The 22344-nt window shown below is 33.5% G+C and overlaps 1 protein-coding gene across 1 annotated transcript; it reads left to right on the top strand.

Annotated features, from left to right (window-relative positions):
* The first annotated feature begins 8822 nt into the window (after positions 1-8822).
* On the top strand, positions 8823-12421 carry LOC126706857 (endo-1,4-beta-xylanase 5-like). The gene is made up of 7 exons (XM_050406428.1): positions 8823-9081; positions 9301-9347; positions 9725-9947; positions 10317-10480; positions 10601-10699; positions 10955-11749; positions 11939-12421. The coding sequence occupies exons 1-7, from the start codon at positions 9024-9026 to the stop codon at positions 12287-12289; spliced, it is 1737 nt and encodes a 578-aa protein (XP_050262385.1). The 5' UTR covers positions 8823-9023; the 3' UTR covers positions 12290-12421.
* Positions 12422-22344: the final 9923 nt, after the last annotated feature.

The following is a 22344-nucleotide window of genomic DNA, read 5'->3' as shown; positions in this document are numbered from 1 at the left end:
TTTTAAGAGCATTAATAGACTAACTATTATTTATGTAGCTAAATATTTAAAGTTTTAATACTTACATATAATAAATTTTTTTTTTTTGGGGGAGGGGGGGATGCCATGCTATAGCTCCGCCCCTGGGACCATGTATAACATGTGAAACAGTATAATGATAACTGGGGATTGGTTTAATAGAATAGAATCTGAGAAATGGATTTTTGAACTTTATAACTTAAAAAGGAATTATTGCTAGTGAGGGATAAAAAATGGATTCCGGGAAAAGAGAGGTATTTTCACTTTGAGGAAAATCCATAGTTTCAGATTCATGTACCGGACCTCGAACCTGTGACTTTTTAGTTAGATTTCCACTCATGACACCAACAGGCCACAGGTATTTATTCTTTGCTTTTTTGGTTTTGAGAAGTGATGGAATGTGATTTGAACTTCCATTCGATTTCACATCCACGATAGCATTATTTACCTGTACCTATAGTAGGATTTTGAGAATCGGGGAAAAAAAATTCTGACATTAGCGAGGTCAGAACTTCTTATAGGTTCAATCAAAATATCTATTAACAAGACCTGGCTAATGGAATAGGTTCGAATTTGTCGGCTTAATAAGTCGCAGTACCTATCACCTATGACATATTGACATTTGTTTAGAATTTGACAAGTTATATCACTTTGGTATGACCCGCAGTATTTCACATGCAAAAAATTAAATAGAGAGAGAGAGAGAGAGAGAGAGAGAGAGAGAGAAACTTGGGTTTATTCTTTTTCCTATAAAAAAATTAGACAAATAGGACAACTAAAAGAATAAATATAAATACAATTAATAAAAGAAGAAAGAAAAAAAAAAAAAAATCGAACCAAGTTGTTAAACAACTTGAGTTCAACTTGGAAAAAGCTTGTTTATGGTTAGCTTATTTAGTAAATGAGCTAAGTTTAAGTTTAAGCTCACATTATAATGTGTTTGTGAGTATTCATGTGAGAAAAATGTTTAATTTAAATATATATATTTATTGTAGGGACACGGTTTACAACCCAAGCCCAATATGTATAGAATCTTGGCCCAATGAGTCAGAATAATAAATTTGTAGAGAGTGACTCAAAAAACTAGGTTCTAATGAGTTGGACAACGGCTAATACTGAATTAAATGACGATTAAACACAAATAAGAGGTTCTGATATCAATGGACTTTCAGTCTGAGGAGATTACACTTGTATAAATTGATCACAATTGGATACAAAGACAATTTAAATTGCTACAGTGTTTTCTCTCTATTTTTCCGATCCCTATCTCATGGAGGGTCTCTCACATTATATAGCCTCCTTTGGACCATCTTGATCCTACACTTGTTGATCATTTGAGCCCTTACCTAAGTACCTGTTCCATCAGATACCCTCTTTGACTTTCTATGAGTTGTGGTGGCCAAGACAGTACTGTTCAGAGGTCTTCTCCTCATAAATGCAGCCAAAAATGTAGCTGTAGTGAATTTAATGCGGTGGTAGTAGCTTTCTCCTAGATATTTTTAGGTTTCCTTCTTTCAATAATGTTCATGAGACACATCTTTATCACTGAAGTTTCTTGGAAGGTCATTGTGATTGTTGGAATACGTATTTGAGATGAATTTATCATATCCGAGGAGATATTCCTCCTCGGACTACTCTCCTATCTGTATTTTGCTCATTGAATCTTGGGTTTGAATTATTCATTACCATTCACTTGTCCTCGGATTGCTCACGTCCTCGGTCAAGGCCCAAGACCCAATACATGATTTGGGCCCTTAACCCTACATATATAATATTATATTTTTATATGTATACTTGTATTACAAGAATAAATTTATATAAACTTGATATTAAATTATACAAGTGTATAAATAAGTTTATAAAATATCAAATTAATATTTATAATTTAGTGATAATTAATGTTGGTGTCTTTTTGTAATCGTAATACACATTGCATTTTGATAAATTAGCCATTAGACTCTGGTCCTTTGGGGTAGTCAAATTTAATATTCACATCAATAGGTCGCTCACTATTGGTCACTATTGTCGTGTTTTTTTTAGGCAATAAAATAACATAACAAACAAGGAGATTAGATAAATAGTGAGAAAAATAAAATTTCTAACGTGTAGGTACGGGTATGAAGCATATATAGAAATAAAGTTTGGCAAGGCTAGATAATATAATAAATATATTAGTGAAATAAGTTTCCGCAAAAGAAAACATATTTATTTCGCTTTTGGTGCTATATATGCCGTGCCTCATGGAACTTTTGCAAAAACATGATCAACATGTTAACATCAGTACATGAAAGAAGAAGAGGACGATATTCCTCAAATAGAGATGGATACTTTTAGTGAAAACTGGTAAATGGGTATTTGTGAAAACTAGAAGATGCCAATGGCAGCAAGGTAGCATGAATGAAGAAGATGTGAAAAACCACTGAAATATAATATTCCTCAAATATATAGAGATGCCATGGTCACTTTAATTAGTGAAAACTATCAGTCAATGGAAAATGGGCGATAGTGAAAACTAGAAGTTGCCAATGGCAGCAAGCATGAATGAAAATGTTAAAAACCACTGAAATAATATTCCTCTTCAGTCTCTTTCAAGTGTTCAACTACTTTTTCTTTGATGCAGTAGAATTTTTTTGTATTTTTTCTTAATTTACGTGACTAAAATACTTTTTTTTATCTTTAATTAATATCTTATTTGAAACTAATGGAGAATTGGTGGAAGCCATGCCAACAAAATCAAGTAAAGTTTTTACTTTAGTTTGTTGTTGTTCATCTAAATTTAAATTTTCAATTTAATTATTACAATTAACTTAGGCGAAAAGCACATTTTAGTTCCTACATTTTCAGGCGATTCCCATTTTAGTCCCTAAATTTTATTTTTACCATTTTTAGTCCCTATTCTAAAAAACGCTTTTTATTTTGGTCACTACCGTTACATTTGAAACGGAAAAGGCTGATGTGGCAAACGGTATGAATAAATAATATTAAATTAATGTCCATGTGGCCTAAATTAATAATAAAAAATATTTTTTGGCATTAAAAAATGCCACATCAGCATTTAAATTAAAAAAATTAATTTATTAATTTTAACTAAATAAAAAAAATTAAAACTTAAAAATCATATGAATTGAAATCTAAGTGTGTATTGAACAAGAACAATAAGAACACAAACCCAAAAATTAAAAAAAAAAAAAAAAAAAAAAAAACATAGATCTGTTTTCATCTTTAACAAGAACACTAAAGGCCATAAACCTAGATTTTAAATATAAGAACACATGCCCAGATTTTCTAGTATTTTCTTACCCTTTCTTGTCAACCAAACACAAAAACACAAACCGATCTCCAGCAAGAACACAAACACAAACCCAGCAGTAGATCTCTCTTGTCAGCCAAACACAAAAACACCAAACCGGTCTCAAGCAAGAACACAAACACAAACCCAGCAGTAGATCTCTCTTGTCAACCAAACACAAAAAAGAAAACACATACCCAAAAATCAGCTAGAAAACAAACACAAATACAAACACAAACCCATCAATCCATCTTCAACAACAACCCAACAATCCAAACACAAAATCACAACGATCCGCGATTTGAAACCCAACGATCCAAAACTAAACTCAAACCAATGATCCAAAATCTTCAAACCCACCACATCCACATCCACAAGCTTTAATCCTTCACTGATCTTCAAACCAATCACAACCATCCGATCTTCTACTTTTGTTTCACCGTGAGGAACGTAGGCCGAAGCTCCTCAAGCTTTAATCCTTCACCGTTGACAACCATAGCCACGAATGGCAGTGGATCCTTTCTGGGTTTGGTTTATAGTTTTCAAATCCAAACACCATACAACAGTGGCCGAGGGTTTAGATCAATCGAGAGAGAGAGAGAGAGAGAGAGAGAGAGAGAGCCGAGGGTTTGTGTGAGAAGAGAGCTTGAGATAAGAAAAGACGAGATCTGAAAACCATGGCCATGAAGGTGATGATTGGGTCTTGATCTGAAGAGAGAGGGGCTTTGAGGAGGCCATGGGTCTTGATCTGAGAGAGAGAGGCTTTAAATTTGGTTTGTGTTTGAATCGAGTGAGATAGTATGGGGCTCTTCAACATAATATTTGCTTTGTTTATTTTTTCCATTTGGGGCTATCCAGAGCTTGAAGAACATGAATTCATGTTCTGTTCAGAGTTCTTTGTATTCTTCCCAAAAAAGAGAAAAAAAAAAATGATAATTTTTTGGGTTTCAAATTTTTTAGGTTCAAAATCCACTCAGATCTTAATTAATGTGATTTTTTGTTTTTAATTTTTTTTATTTAGTTGAAATTAATAAATTAATTTTTTTAATTTAAATGCTGACGTGGCATTTTTTAATGCCAAAAAACATTTTTTATTATTAATTTAGGCCACGTGGACATTAATTTAATATTATTTATTCATACCATTTGCCACATCAGCCTTTTCCGTTTCTGATGTAATGTCAATGACCAAAATAAAAAACGTTTTTCAGGATAAGGACTAAAAGCGGTAAAAATAAAATTTAAAGACTAAAATGGGAATCGCCTAAAAATGTATGGACTAAAATGTGCTTTTCGCCATTAACTTATTATAGTTTTTGCTTAGTCATTTTACAGGATGGGAAAGACCCTCCTTGACTGTATGTTCATGTAGTGATTATTGTACAAGAATATATGGTGTTAACTGTTAACGGATAATCGTGAACCTATGTGTAAATCAATGTTTCACTAACCATAAATAATATGAAAATATTGCCACGATTACAACTAAGACAAAACCAGTTTCAGTAAGTTGCTCTGTCACTGTGTAACCCATATTACTACGGTTTTTAATAATTAACCTATGTTAGGAATGAATTGTTTCAACTTTCAATATCCAATCACTTTGCTTAATGTTACCTAAAAAAATTAGTATAACTTACATGACAATTAAATGTGCAAGCTAATTAAACTAAAAAAAAAAAAGCCTAGCCCAGGATTTTTTTTATTTTTTTTTTATTTTACTTAAAACTAAAATCCCATTAGGCCATAACTTTCTCATTCTTGGGGAAGAAAAAAAAATGCCCACCAGAAGCAAAATAACTATAAAGCCACTCAACAGTTCCTTTTTTTTTTTTTTTTTTTTTTGAAAAAACTCAACAATTTCATCTTAATTAAATATTTCACGCATAATATATATATATATATATATATATCATATCTCTTACCTAATATTGTTACTAAAAGTCGCATCACATTTTGCATACTCAATATCAATTATTATTGAGTGTCAAGAGTCTTGTAATTCAATTAACACTTTTTAGTATTTTTAATAGACACATTCAAGGCAGGGGTGGACCTAAGATTTCAAGTTAGGGGGCCGAAGCAAAAGAAGAAAAAAAAAATCCAAATAGATATCCATATAGTACTAACAAACTATCAATCAAGATCAATACACAAAATCATTGTTTCTTAATACATTAAGATGCAATCATTTACCAATCAAAAAAAAAAAAAAAATACAAAATAATATTGTTTCTTAAGAGCATCAACTGTTGCAAATATATATATATATATATATATTTTTTTTTTTTTACAAACCAAAACTTACTTTTGCTACTTTAATATAGCATTTGAAATGTCTCGTACAGTAATGTTTTTGGTATTTGATGTTCTAAATACTAAATATTTATCATTTAGAACACCTAATGCTAGTACTCTAATACTGGGCTGATTGTGATTTTTTATTTTATTTTTTAAAATTTTGCTTTTGTTATGTTTTTGAGTTGGGTAGTTGTTAGTTGGGCTAGGCTAATTAAAAGAGAGGGACTCTAAGTTTTTGGAAGAGTGAGGCACAACTCTAGAAATTAAAAAAAAAAAAAAATATATATATATATATATATAATCATTAAAAAAATTCTTTTTTTCTTTGGGCTAGGGGGGCCCAAATTTTTTTTTTCCTTGGGCTAGGGAGGGCCTGGGCCCCCTTGGCCCCCCCTGTTTCAAGGTTCAAATTATCATCTCTCAACTAATAATTTATACACCCTAAAAAAAAAACTAATAATTTATATATAAATAAATGAAAATGTTAGAGAAAGTCTAAAATCATCGATTATTTAACCGATTTGACACCATCTCTCTCAGTTTGTAATAAGAGTGAGTATGAAATTTTTAGTGTATTTATTCGGTGCTTGTAGTCCTACTCATATGGTAATTTCGAATTTAGAGTAAATACTTGCAGTCTGATCATTGGAAAGATGTGTTTAACTTCGTGCATGGTTGGGCACAGTCTTGGCTTTCAAAGTTCAAAACACTCTGTCTTGTTCCATTAGGAATAACTAGTAAGTTTACCCATGCGATATACAGAAATGTTAGAGAAAGTCTAAAATCATCGATTATTTAACCGATTTGACACCATCTCTCTCAGTTTGTAATAAGAGTGAGTATGAAATTTTTAGTGTATTTATTCGGTGCTTGTAGTCCTACTCATATGGTAATTTCGAATTTAGAGTAAATACTTGTAGTCTGATCATTGGAAAGATGTGTTTAACTTCGTGCATGGTTGGGCACAGTCTTGGCTTTCAAAGTTCAAAACACTCTGTCTTGTTCCATTAGGAATAACTAGTAAGTTTACCCATGCGATACACAGAAATGTTAGAGAAAGTCTAAAATCATCGATTATTTAACCGATTTGACACCATCTCTCTCAGTTTGTAATAAGAGTGAGTATGAAATTTTTAGTGTATTTATTCGGTGCTTGTAGTCCTACTCATATGGTAATTTCGAATTTAGAGTAAATACTTGCAATCTGATCATTGGAAAGATGTGTTTAACTTCGTGCATGGTTGGGCACAGTCTTGGCTTTCAAAGTTCAAAACACTCTGTCTTGTTCCATTAGGAATAACCAGTAAGTTTACCCATGCGATACACAGATAAGATTGTAATATTTTATATAAGATGATTTTGGAAAATGTTATATATATGTATATATATATATATATATGTATTATAGTATAATTGTTATAGAATTTAATTAGAAATGAGCTTATCATAGGGTTTGGTTTACTTTCAGTACTTTTTAAAATGTAATCTCCTTTTGTTTTAATGAGAAATTGCCACATCACTCACTAACTAAATAAAATGTGGAGATTAATACCTATAACCACTTGTCATTGTTATTTAAAACAAAAAGGAGATGTTCAGTTAAAAAAAGTATTGAAGATAAACCAAACCTTTGATCATCAAAAGCAACAATTAAAAATTGAATACACATATTCATTACAATTATTCAATTGAAGTAATGAGAAATTAAATTAAAAAAAAAAAAAAAAACAAATTTGGAGGAATATTATAGAATAAGTTGACATAGAATGTGTCTTTTTCTTTCTCCTTAATTTTAAAACAAAATACATATTCCAAACATCCACAATCAATCACATCATTACAAAACCCATAAATCTACAACGTTCGAACTTAACATCAAAATCGTAATTGCCGCCGCTGTTATTCGATATAAAATGCAAGCCCTCTTTCCTTGGTTGTAGCCAACTCATATGGGTTGTTAGGATTAAATGAAACAACAATGTTAGAGCTAGTTATGTGTTGTCAAAAGATTAAAGGTAAATGACATCATTTTTTTGTTTGTGTGTATTTGACATGGGATGGCATGAAGGGTTATAGATAGGTATATATAAAGAGGTAGAAGTGCAAGAGGTGAAAATGATTAAAATGCAAAGAGTTTTGTGTGTATGTGTGAGGAATGAAAAGTCTTGAAACATTGAATTAAAGGATACAAAGAATATTTATTTGTTAATTAGAAAAGTCTTGAAATATTGAACCAAATAAATACAAAGAATATTTACTTGTTAATTAGAAAAGTCTTGAAATATTAAACCAAATGAAACAAAAATTCTATATTTAATTTGTTCTTATCTTTAATGTGGCACTTGAGAATATTTCAATTCTCTTTGCATAGAATACGCCACTTAGCAGAACTTTATGCTTTATTGTATAAGGTCTCTGCTTTTATATATATATATATATATATATTGATATTGATTTGTGTAGCATACAATCTTATTTCTGATCTCCCAGTCGAAAGAAACAAAAGAAGTGGGACAGTGCATTAAGGAAAGAAAAGGACTAAAATTCTTTGAATTACAACATTACAAAGTTCTAAACGGTATAATGGTTTAATTGTAATCAGTTATCTTAGTTTTCCACTTTATGATCTCATAAATGCAGTAATTATATGTCTAAATTTCTTTCATTTTAAGTTGTGTTTATATTTTATAAGGAGAAAAAGAATGAGCCATACAATTGATTGGGCATAAAGTAGAACACTCATGTAAAAAGAATTGATACATAATATTTATTTTTTTAAAATTCATATGATAGATAGTACAATTGATTTGGAATTTAACATTCTTTTTCAAGTTTAGTTGCCTTAACAATAATTGAATAAAAAAATAAAATAAAATATAAAAACAAATCTAATTACACAAATAATCAAGAATATAAACAAATTATTATTTACTTAAGTTATTTGAAATAATCAAATACTTGTGAATTTACTCAAACAATTATTCTTTATTCTATGTTTAATAATTTATTACATTTCTCTCTTCTTAAAAACATGTGATTTATGTAAGCCAGCCACACACACATATGAACCTTTATGTGGGAATGGGCTTATTTGCAAGCTAGTTGAACAACTCTATATAAAGTAGCAGTGAAGATGATTCACGGGTCAACATGGAAATTCGCAAAGTTACAGTGTGTAAATTAGTGTAAAGTAGGTTGTCAGTATGTGATAGTACAGAGTTTTTGGCTTTCTGGTTTGACATTGTTGTTTAGTGTTTACTACATCTACATCCTACCGACATTTCCTTGTTTCTTTGCTTTCAGTTTCTTTATTAGTTTTACATGTAACGCTCGTACTGCTTGCAATATCAGGATTTGGATTGTTATTTCTTACAGTGTTACAAATTGAGCAAAAGGTTGTTTCTGTCTTGAAGAGATGAAGCTTTTCACAGAAACTTGCACCTTATGGCTCTCAAGCATTTTACTGCTTTCAGGTCTCTCTCTCTCTCTCTCTCAGAGTGTTATCATTAAAACATACTATACGGTTTCTTTCTTCAAATTGTTTTTAGAGTAAAAATTGTTTTAGTGCAAAGATTATTATTATTTTATAATAAATATGTCCATTTTTTTTCCTTTATATTTCATTAGGATAATCTAAAAAATGGTTATCGATAAATGATGGCTAACATTTTCATTTCAACTAATTAATGCAGGGATGAATATCAGTGCTTTCTCCTACGATTACTCCTCAACAACAAAGGCAAGAAAAATGAAGCTTTCCATTTTGTAAATGGGGGGTGTCTATTTCACACTGCACACACTTTTTTTTTTTTTTTTTTTTAATTTATAAACTGAAAACATGATTTAAAATCATGTTTTTAAGTTATAAAAACTCAAGTGTGTGTAACACACTGTGTACAAGAGCTTTTTTTCATTTGTAAAAAAATGTATGAATTCCAGAAATTTGTGTATGGGGATAGAGTTTCTTTTATTTGTCATTTTATTTATGTGAGAATAGAGTTAGAGGCATGACTTTCATGCACTCTTTCGCTCGTATATATGCAAAAGAATTTGGTTAAATCCATATTTAATTAGAAAATGCATTTCACAATTAATGACCCTATTTTGATAAAGCAGTGCTTGGTAGAGCCCCAGAGAGCTCAATATGGAGGAGGGATGATAGTCAATCCAGAATTTAATCATAGCTTAGAGGGATGGACCGTCTTCGGACAAGGAGAAATTGAAGAACGAATTTCAAGGGCAGGCAACAGCTTCATTGTTGTACACAGTAGAACACGCCCACTAGACAGTTTATCTCAGAAGGTTCTACTTGAGAAAGGAAAGCTCTATAGTTTTTCAGGTAACAATATTTTCATTGTGTGAAGAACTTAAAGACAGAGTAACATAGATTCGATTGTGGAAATTTTATAGTGAGTGCAATGAATTATCCCAATAAATTTCATGTCCATATTTAGTCTTCATGAATCAAAGTGTGTGTACATGATAACATCTAGTCTTAAAATTCTAAATACAAATTGAATTAAATAAAAACTATAATTGATTTTAAATAATGTGACACCATTTATTAACTATTAAATCCTGACCATGAAATGGCAATGTCCCCTAAGCAAACTGAAGCACATCAATAGTCAATTGCATTACTGTGTATGTAATTTGATCTTTTGCTCTTTTCACGAGATTTTATCAACTGAAGTTGAACATTTTTCAGCTTGGATTCAAATCAGTGAAGGAAGAGAGACAGTTTCTGTCCTCTTTAAAACAACTGATGAACTGGTTCGAGGTGGTAAGGTGATTGCTGAGCATGGATGTTGGTCTCTGCTAAAAGGTGGCATAATTGCAAATTTCTCAACCCATGTAGAGATCCTTTTCGAGGTGAAATATTTCTCGTGTTTGGTTTTTCCAATAATTTTTTTTCTTTTAAACTTTATTTTACTAATTTAGTTTTCTTTGGAACTGAATATATATACTCATGCATCATTTTCCTCAATGTAGAGCAAGAACACAAAAGTGGATATATGGGTGGATAATGTATCATTACAGCCATTCACTAAGGAGCAATGGAAATCCCACCAAGACATAAGCATCAGCAAGGTAATTATAGGTTCACTGTCCATTCCTCACATCAAGTACAAATATGCTTCAACTTCCCTCTCTTGCCACACAATTGACCAAACGTATAGCAAGTCCATGAGGAAAATTAGGCTCACACTCCATTCCTCACATTTATAATTTTTTGTTAAGTGAATAAAAAACATAATCAGAAACACTGCAAATATGAGCAATCTAAATAGTACTTTAGAACTCCACCATCGTGTTTAGAATTCTAGTTAAATTTGAATCCTGCAGGTACGTAAGAGCAAGGTGAGGTTCAAGGTAACTCATGCAAATAAAACTGCAATGCAAGGTGCTATAGTCTCTATCAAGCAATTGAAATCAAACTTTCCTTTTGGGTGTGGTATGAACTACCGTATTCTTGAAAGCACTGATTATCAAAACTGGTTTGCATCGAGATTCAAATTTACCACTTTCACCAATGAGATGAAGTGGTATAGCACTGAGAAAATACAAGGCCAAGAGAACTATACTGTCCCAGATGCAATGGTAAAATTTTCTAAACAAAATGGCATTTCCATCAGAGGTCACAACATATTGTGGGACAATCCCAATCATCAGCCTAATTGGGTCAAATCCCTTTCTTCTGATGATTTATGGAAAGCTGTAGAAAAAAGAATCAATTCAGTGGTATCAAGATACAGAGGGCAGCTAATTGCTTGGGATGTAGTTAATGAGAATCTTCATTTTAGATTTTTTGAGGATAAGCTTGGTGAAAATGCTTCTGCAGTATTCTATTCCAAGGCTTACCAACTTGACCCTAACACAAATATGTTCATGAACGAGTATGGTACCATAAATGGTGGGGATGAGAAAGCAAGCCCAGCCAACTACAAGAAAAAACTAAAAGAGATTCTGCAATATCCAGGGAATGAGAAGATATTACTAGCTATTGGCCTGCAAGGAAATTTTGGTTCAGGCCAGCCAAACCTAGCTTACATGAGATCTACTTTGGACATTCTAGGTGCCACAGGACTGCCCATATGGCTTACCGAAGTGAGTGTTGGTGTTGCCAAAGACAATGATCAGGTATTCCAGTTTAGAAAGAAAAAATATTAGACTTATGCAAAACTGTCTTGGTTCACCCAAGTAAAAATGGATTAAAATTACAACTACAATAATGTGTTAACTAATAAATTTGGTTTCAAACCAACTAATTTTATTCTTACTACTATATAAGTAAGATTTGAGTTCGATGCTGACACTGGTTGTGGACAGGCCCAGCACTTGGAGGATATATTAAGAGAGGGTTATTCTCATCCTGCTGTCAAAGGGATTGTCATGTTTGCAGGCCCAATAGCAGCGAATTTCAAGGAAATGCCCCTTGCAGATATAAACTTCAACAACACTCCAGCTGGAGATGTTGTGGATAAGCTGCTTCATGAGTGGAAACATTCTCAAGCTCTGGAATTCACAGCAGATGACAAAGGATTTGTAGATGTTTTACTATTTCATGGAGACTACAATGTAACTGTACAACACACAGAGGCCAACTCTTCCACCACTCTAGGTTTTAGGGTGACTAAAGATACTCCACAAGCAACCATCAACGTTCGAATACATACCTGAATTATAACTATTTTTATCTTTTGCGAGGTTTAGAGGAGGTGATTGGTAGGTAGGTAGTCTACCCCTATTTGTCTCTCTAATAGAAGAAATAAACAATAAAATTTCTTTTAAGTATACAGAAAATGTTTCTAAGTATGTGTGTTAACATGGCAAGATCCTTAACAAATGTCCTTGAAATAACTTCGATACTATACCGATATCTATACCATATAAATCTCAATAATTTAGTATGTATTCAGATATCTATAGTATACAAATCTAAGCTGATATAAGGTGTTGTTCAACCCCACATGGAGAGCAGACCATCATATCAAAGCATACATGCACACGCACATGCCCGCGTGTAGGCACACAGCACACAAACAAAGAAATGACATTCATTCATGTGAATTTTAGATGCCCAGTCCATTTAAGTCTGACCACCCAAACGAACAAAGAATATTCATGAATTTTAGATACTTATAGGTAAAAGTAGTGGTTTCTATAGAATTATCAACAATAGTAGAGTTGTGGACTTGTGGGTCATTCGTAGACTGAGTTTTTCATTGGTGTTACTGCAACCAAATCAAGAACATCTTTTAAAAAAACAATATTATCTCTCAAATTGATTTGTAAGTACATTCTTTAGTCAAGTGAAATTCAGCTTACAATATTCTGTCACGCGCATTTTATCAAACACCCTATACACGCGGATATAAAGCCCTAGCATTTGATAAGTGATTTCAATTTCAGACTTAATCGAACTCCATGATGAAACAATATCGAAATTCAAGATAATTTTGCACACTAAAAGTTTTACCGCTGAAACCAGATTGAAGTTGCTATACTAGATTTCAAGATTCTAGCTATACTCCATTGTCACTCTACATATAAAATAAAAAAAATGTTGATAAGACAATAACATAGGGACAAAGTATATATCCTGCAAGTATATACATCGGCCTGTTTGGTTTCAAAAAGTGCTTTTGGACCCCATAGTAACAAGAAAGAGTGTGCTGCGGTTAAGAAGTTGCAGCCTTCCAAATAGGAACTCATTAATCCATGTGTATATCATGAAGTTACAAAGGTTGTACTTGTAAATCAACCTCCTAACGCCCTCCTAGAAACTTGAACCCTGGTTATTACTTCTCAAACCTCACAAGTACTTATACTTGTGAAGTGACCACCGCACTAAAGATACGCAATGGTGAGAGTCAAGTTGTTTTGAATACATAATTTGGGTATAGAATACATCATACTAGAGTTTGGTCATTGTTTTTTTTTTTTTTTTTTTTAAATTAATTTTTCTCACTCACACACATCACATCACTAAAATAAAAGTAACTTTTTGTTTTCACAATATTTACAAATATGTCACTGTATTCATATTCATAGAAAACAAAAATGCTAAAAAGTTGTGTTGATTTTTTGTATTCAAATCCAACTTTTAGGATACTGAAATTAAAACTAAATACAAATACTAAAACCAAACCAGTTTAAAAACTAAAAATGAAAACATAGGGGCAGTATTTTTTTCAACTAACCAAACAGGCCTCTACTTTCTCACAACAAGTGGGTTCCATTGGTAGGATATACTTTTTTTTGATAGATAGGGTGTTAGAAGTTCTTGGTGACAGAAAAAACTCGGAAGCATGTAAGTATTGTCCCTTGGTGACTTAAAGTTGAGTTGGTTTTTCATTTGACATGATATATTTTTATTGGTTCAACAAAGTTACATTGCAAGAATTACAAATTAATAATTGCCTAGGATCTCGGGTCGAGAAGCACTATAGATAACGAAGTAGTTAATCTCGTTAATAAGATGGATGCTTTTGTTTTCGGTGCAAAAGGGTGCTCACAAGTTAGGGGCATGAACTTACTTGTGAGCTCCCTTTTACATTAAAATAAAGAGAGGCAAAAATACAAAATTTATCCTCTAAGTTTTATTAGAATTAACTTTAGTCATTTCATTCATTTCAAGAGATTCAACTTGTGGGTCCTATGCACGGAAGAGTATACTCAGCATTCGTGATATGATTCGAAAGAGCATTATTTGGTGTATTGGAAATGGGTAATCGGTCAGGATTAAAAAGGATAAGTGGCTTCCAATCCAATCCAGCAGAACTCCCATTTTCGGCTCTCCAAGATGTGCTACAAGAAACCAAGGTTAGTGCATTTATTAATACTGAAAGTGGGGAATAGAAGGAGTTAGAGCCTAGTTTTCTACCCCATGAAGCTACTGCAATTTTGGGCATCCCCCTCAGTAGTAGAGCTCCCTCTGATGGAATCATCTCGGCATACACACTGTCAGGTTTGTTTTCTACAAGTAGTGTTTACAAACTGCTGGTTTCATGTCCATCGATTGCGAAAGCATGCCTTAACTCTTAAAACATATCAACATATCAACTAGAAGAACTAAAATTCTAAGTTTACAAAGAACTTGTGATTTATATCTTCTGTGAATTTTCGCATAAATTACATACTATGCATCTCATGGACTATATGATAATGTCCGATTATTCATGTTACCATTATTTTAGATAATAATAAAATAACTTTATTAATTACAATATTAAGTCATACATCATGTCATATATATATCATACGTAGCATCATATAATAGGATTTAAGGGCACTAATCCCAATAATCTCCCACTTGCCTTAAAGACTATTGTGTACCAATCTAACGCTCATTCCCTCCAAATGTGACTCGAAAGTCCTTTCAGGCAAGGCTTTGGTAAAGGGATCTACTAGATTATTTGCACTTTCAATCTTTGCAACCACTACATCTCCATGAGCAACAATGTCTCGAATGATGTGGTATTTCCTCTCAATGTGCTTTCCTTTCTTGTGATTCCTTGGATCTTTGGATTGTGCAACTGCTCCACTATTGTCACAAAACAATGTAATTGGAACTTGCTTCATTCTTATTACACCAAGGTTAGAAAGGAATTTCTTGAGCCATACAGCTTCCTTTGCTGCTTCACAAGCAGCAACATACTCAGCTTCCATGGTGGAGTCCGCAATACAAGATTGCTTGACACTCCTCCAACTTATGGCTCCACCTCCCAAGGTGAAAACACATCCTGATGTGGACTTTCTGAAATCTAGATCCGATTGAAAGTCTGAATCTGTATAGCCAATGAGAATTAAATCCTCACAACGGTAAACAAGCATATAATCTCTCGTTCTTCGTAGATACTTGAGAATATGCTTTACAGCTTGTCAATGTTTTGGTCCTGAATTTGATTGATATCGACTGACCATGCCAACTGAATAACAAATATCTGACCTAGTACATAGCATGCCATACATAAGACTTCCCACTACAGAAGCATAAGGAACTTGTCTCATCATATCTTCTTCCTCTTGAGTCTTAGGCCTTTGGTCATCAGACAGAAGAACTCCATGTCTAAAAGGAAGCAATCATTTCTTGGAGTTTTGCATGCTAAACCGTTCTAAAACCTTATTTATATATCCAGCTTGTGATAAGCCTAACATCTTATTCTTGTGATCTCGCTAAAGCTTGATCCCTAGAATAAAGTTAGCCTCACCCAAGTCCTTCATATCAAATTGGCTAGATAACCAAACCTTTACTGATGACATTACCCCTACATCATTTCCAATAAGTAGAATATCATCAACATAAAGCACTAGGAACATTACTACTTTATCTCGATGTTTTTTGTACACACATGGTTCATCAAGATTTTGTTCAAAACCAAATGACTTGATTACTTGATCAAATCTAATGTTCCATGACCTAGATGCATACTTAAGTCCATAAATAGACTTTTTCAACTTGCATACCATATGTTCTTGGTTCTTAGCTACGAAACCTTCTGGTTGCCTCATATAGATTTCCTCTTCAAGATTGCCATTAAGAAATGCAGGCTTGACATCCATTTGTCAAATCTCATAATCATAATGAGCAACAATGGATAAGAGAATTCTGATAGATTTAAGCATTGCTACTGGTGAAAAGGTTTCTTCATAATTAATACCTTCTTTTTTAGTATACCTTTTCGCCACTAGCCTTGCTTTAAAGGTTTCAACCTTTCCATTTATCCCTTTCTTCCTCTTGTACACCCATTTACAACCAACAGGTTTAATGCTGTTACACGCCTTTACAAGATCCCAAACTTGATTGAAATACATGGAATCTAATTTAAATTTCATAGCTTTAACCCAATGATGTGCATCTATATCATTCATTGCTTCTTCGTAAGTGTAAGGATCAGTTTCGGCCTCTTCTGAGATAGCTACATAAGTTTCTCCCAAACCTATAAACCTTATAGGTGACCTAACATTCCTCCCACTATGATGAGGCACCTGTGTACTAGACATCTCATGAGTAGTATCTTGTGGTGTATCCAATACAACCACATCATCCCTAGTTTCATCTATTGGTTGTTAAACTACAAGTTCATTCATTTCAGCCAACACAACTCTACTTCTAGAAGTATAATCATTCATATAGTCATTTTCCAAGAATTTGGCATTTGTGCTAACAAACACTTTATTATCCTTATGACTATAGAACAAACCTCCAACAGTTCCTTTTGGATACCCTACAAAGAAAACCATTTCTGTTTTAGACTGTAACTTGTCAGGCTTTCCTTTCAACACATGTGCTGGACAACCCCAAATATGGAGATGCCTCATACTAGGCTTACGCCCATTCCACAACTCTACAGGTGTTTTAGGAACAGACTTCGAAGGTACTAAATTCAAAAGATACATTGCAGTATTTAAGGCATATCCCCAAAAAGAAATTGGTAGAGTTGAATAACTCATCATGGATCTAACTATATCTAAAAAAGTCCTATTCCTTCTTTCCGCTACACCATTTTGTTGTGGAGTTCCAGGTGCAGTCACTTGGGATACAATCCCATTTTCAGTTAAGTAATCCTTGAAATCCCTAAGAAGGTATTCACCACCACGATCAGATCAAATGGCATTTATGCGTTTACCTAACTGATTCTCAACTTCAGCCCTAAACTCTTGAACTTTTCACAGGCTTCGGACTTCCGTTTCATTAGGTACACATAAACAAATCTAGAGTAATCATCAGTGAAAGTAATGAAATACTCATAGCCACCTCTTGCCTGGATTGACATAGGACCACATACATCTAAATGTACTAGTTCTAGCAAATCTTGGACTCTTCTACCTTTTGCATTAAAAGGTCTTTTGGTCATTTTGTCTTCCAAACAAGATTCACAAACTGGAAAATCATCAAAGTCCAATGGCTCTAAGTGACCATCTTTGATCAGTCTTTGAATTCTATTTGAATTAATATGACCCAAACGCAAACGCCAAAGGTATGCATTACTAGTAGAAGGAAACTTTCTCTTTAATGATTTTACATGAGAGTCATTATCTAATTCAGAATTATATAATTCATGCTTATTAAGAGTTAAAATATAAAGACCATCCACAATATTGCCAGGACAAATAAACATTTTACCCTTCTTTATTACAACATTGTCTTTAGGGATAACACAATATCAATGTTTACCTAAATAAGTTGTAGAAATTAAATTCCTACGAACATTAAGTACAAATAGACAGTCTTCCAATACTAAAACCCTTGACTCAAAACATAAATTAAATACACCAACATCTATAATCAGAATCCTGCTCCCATCACCAAAGTAAGAAACAACTCCCCTTCATTAAGCTTTCTGGTCTCCTAGAACCCTAACAAAGAATTGTAGATATGATTAGTACAACCTGAATCCACATACTAAGAATTCGTGGGATTTTGCACTAAACATATTTCAAGGAGGAATGAACTTTTCATACCTTTATTGGCAACCTTGAACTTTGGACAATTCCTCTTTCAATGTCCTTTCTCACCATAATGGAAACACTTTCCTTTGATCTTCTTTCCTTTGTCGGCATCCCCTAAGACAATTTGTTTACCCTCTTGCTTGGTGAAGTCCTTCTTCTTCTTACCCTTGCCTTTCGACTTAGGTTGAGAAGTAGAAGTTTCAGCCATATTAGCATCAACACTAAAAGTACCAAGAATGCCTTCTGCGGCTACCAATTCATTCATTAATTCAAACAATGTATAAATCTTTTTGTTCATATTATAGTTAAGTTTGAATTCCTTGAATGATTCTGGTAGTGACAGGAGTATCATATCCACTTGGGATTCTTCATCAATATCGGCACCTAAAACCTCCAATGTATTCAGATTAGAGATCATGGTTTCTTGCTTTGTAGAACGGCCTTGCTCACCAAACATCTCCTTTAGACTTAGCATAATGTCCGAAGCTAGTTCTACATCCTGCATTTGATGCTGTAGAACATTTGAGATAGATGCTAGCATGTAGCACTTGGCCATCTCATTAGATTTCTACCAACGATCATATCGTTGTTTTTCCTCAGGAGGAGCATCTAATGAAGGAAAGCTAGGACATGGTTGAGTAAGCACATATTTGTGCTCTTCAGTAGTAAGAACAATGTCCAAATTTCTTTTCCAGTCAACATAGTTGGATCCAGTCAGTTTGTTTTAATTAAGAATAGTAACAAGTGGGCTAAATGATGCCATGTTCAAATTTGAAAATAATAAGGAACCTTAATAAAACCATAATATAAAATATGCAACGACAACCCAATCCCATATTCAATATCCCTCAACATAGAGTGAACATTAAATACTATGATTGATTGAGAACTATTCTCATTATTAGTGATATCATGATAACTCTTATCAAACACTAATAATATGCCATTTCACATTTAGCCTTTAAGTAATAATAGTAAGAACTCAGCATAGAGAATACTATAATACTTAGTCTAGTGTATACCATTGTCTAGAATCATGTGTAGCCACATTTCATCCCTTTAACAGGCTTATTTTGTAGTACCATGATACAAAACACCCTCCGCATGGAATGCAAAGCTCAAGGCTAAGACAAGGTGTTTGATCAAAACACTATAAACCAAGAAATTCATTCTTGTAGGACTATGAAATAAATACTCTCTGCATGGAATGCTAAGTTTGAAGCAAAGACAAAGTATATATTCCACACTACTATGAACCAACAATGGAGGCCGTGAAATGCAACCCTTGTATCTCTCTCCCACTAGATGTTTTAAAAGAAAGGTTTTTAATTGTTTAATACATACATAAACTAATTACACATAGCCTTGCTCTTTATACATGTAATAAACAGGTGTCAGAATTTTTGGCTACTCATTCTGGCTACTCACACGAGTAGCGAGTTTTGACTACTTGTTTTGGCGACTGGCCCAGTCGCGAGACCCCAGTCGTGAGTCCATCCAGAAGCTCTCGCGACTCACCAGTCACGAAAACGCCTAGAAACAGCCGTTTTTCTTTTAACCGTTTTTTACGTTTCCAATGAACAAAACACATTCTTAATGATAAAAAACGATGAGATTAAGATTAAAACTTGAATTTCATTGATGTTAAAGTGTTAAAATTCAATTTTACATGGTTAAAATCAACCTTAAACAACATCATAACCTCAAAATCAGTTTTAATCAACACAATAGTTTCAAAAACTATAATATGCAAAAAAATGGCTGCAAAACTTTCACAACTATGAAAATAGTTTTGTTTAATTCTAAAACTCACTAAACATATTATACAGATTTGAAAATGAAGACCACTCTGATACCAGTTCTTGGAAAATCACATGTTTATATCGTATACAAAATATATGCAGCGGAAAATTAACGGATCTACTTCATTCGCAATTGATAACATGCACTATGTAAGTTTTAGAATATAGAACAAGAGAGTGTACCTTGGTGCAGTGAATTTCAAAACCAAAGATCAGAAGTTCTCGGGAACACTTTCAATCTTCACTCCAATTCCACTAACGCCCAAGATGTGTGGTCTCTCAATCAGTTATATGTGTATATTAAAAAAAATGAGAGAGTGTCCAACACTCACATACATACCTTTTCATGAACTTGTTGTGTATTACAAAATTCTGTATGTTTCTCTCCTAATAACTGATTATCTAATTGGGCTAGCCTTTTGGACCTTTTCGATTGGGCTCTAGTATGTGGCTTGGAGTGGGACCAAAAGGGAACAAATAAGACACTAGCTCCAATGGGCCTTGGGCTTTTCTGTCAACTCTTGACAAGTCCAAAGTTACCATTAATTATATTTAATACCACTATATAAATATAATTGCATTCTAGACCTTATTAATAAATTATATCCCAAGACTTTATTGTACATGCAACTCCTTCATAAAATATTCGTAGTAATACAAAGTTATGAAAATAGACTGCCATTTTGTAAATTACTACATCTTAATCCTTGAGTATTCGGTTTAATCCTTTAAGTTATTCATCATATATTTATGAAATCCAATTTCATAAATATATACTTTAGTAACTATTTACTAAAGTAGTTAGGCCTAACATTCTGAATAACAAACCCATTAAACTTATCTTAAGGGAATATTTTGTATCTCCGTTAAGAGACTATAAATTACATCTTGAGAATACATGTTCCATCAACACGAAATGTGGCTGCCCAACATACTGAGGTTTTGACCGTTACTTTAAATCTCACTCCTGATATATCAAATCAACCTACACTTCATGATTAGGTCCATTATTCTCTCAGGATTAAGAGTTCATGTAAATATAAGTCGTGAGATTTATTATTCAATTGACAATCATTAGGAGAATAATAAATCTCACAGCGATCCAGTTCAATATGTCTTAACTCTTAAAACATATCAACATATCAACTAGAAGTCACCAATTCCATGATCAAGACAAATCATCTTAGTTGACATGTTATAGTCTTCGCAGATGAAATGCTCAATTTCATCACCGACTACGAACTAAAATTTTGAGTTTACAAAGAACTTGTGATTTATATTTTCTTCGACTTTTCACATAAATCACATACTATGCATCTCATGGACTATATAATAATGTCTGAATATTCATATTACCATTATTTTAGATAATAATAAAACAACTTTATTAATTACAATATTAAGTCATACATCATGTCATACATAATATCATACATAGCATCATACAATAGGATTTAAGGACACTAATCCCAACAACTACACCGTCAGTTGGCCAATTACCTAGGTCTATCCATCAGCCAGATAGCCTCGAATGCGTGGAGGATATCCCTTAGGGCTAAAGTGATATGGGGTCAGTTAAGTGATGGCAACCGTCGTCTCACCCTCAACGAGTTCTTCTATTGTTACAAACCTCAGCAGATCTCCTCGTCGAAGGGTATCTATCACTTCTTGGCCAGAAAAATGTCGCTTAGGCTAGTGTCTGATATGCCTAACTCGAATAGGAATTGGAAGAACATATACTTTTTTGTTCAAGGAACAAATTGGGTGTGTAGATCTAGGGAGTGGGTCAGTATGCCCCACGGGTTTGATAATACATAGGGCATTATGAGAGAGTTAAATGGTCATTTGCTTTTATCTTTTCCTATTCCGTCTGCTCTTATCTTTTCCTATTTTGTCTACTTTTATTGTTGTCTACTTTTTGTTATGTATCTAATATCTTTTTCCTTTTCAGCCCAAGCTCGTCCGCAGATCAGGGACAAGCAAGAGGGCTTTTGTGTTGGAAATTCCCTTCAAGCAGAGGAAGTGGAAAGATTTATTCACCCTCGACACTCTCCACGCGTTTTGTGGTGGTCCTGAGCTAACGCCTATAGCCCGTTAGTTGCATGCATTTTCCCACTGTCGTAAGTATTCCTGCCCGTTCACTCTTCAGTCCGTCTATTGCCTTACTAAATCTTCTTATATATATGTGTGTATATATATATATATATATATATATTTAGAGATGGACACCAGTAAACAAAAGGCGTTGGTGAGGAAGTCTGCTGCCGCACACAAGCAACAGGGGGAGGCGCCAACCTTAGCCCCCAAGGTAAGCCCTATAGTGGCCCAAAAGAGGAAGAACAATGCCAGGGACGACTGTCCGTCCAAGAAGGGGATGGGCCCATCTGTTGGGGATCATCAGCAAAAGTCTCCTTCACCCCCTTCTTCCCCTCATCATGGAGTTGGGAAGAGCTTGATGACGAGAAAGGGGCCTATCAT

The sequence above is a fragment of the Quercus robur genome, chromosome 11, assembly GCF_932294415.1.
Source record: "Quercus robur chromosome 11, dhQueRobu3.1, whole genome shotgun sequence".
Classification (NCBI taxonomy): Eukaryota; Viridiplantae; Streptophyta; class Magnoliopsida; order Fagales; family Fagaceae; genus Quercus; species Quercus robur.
This window is presented reverse-complemented; position numbering and strand designations above follow the sequence as displayed.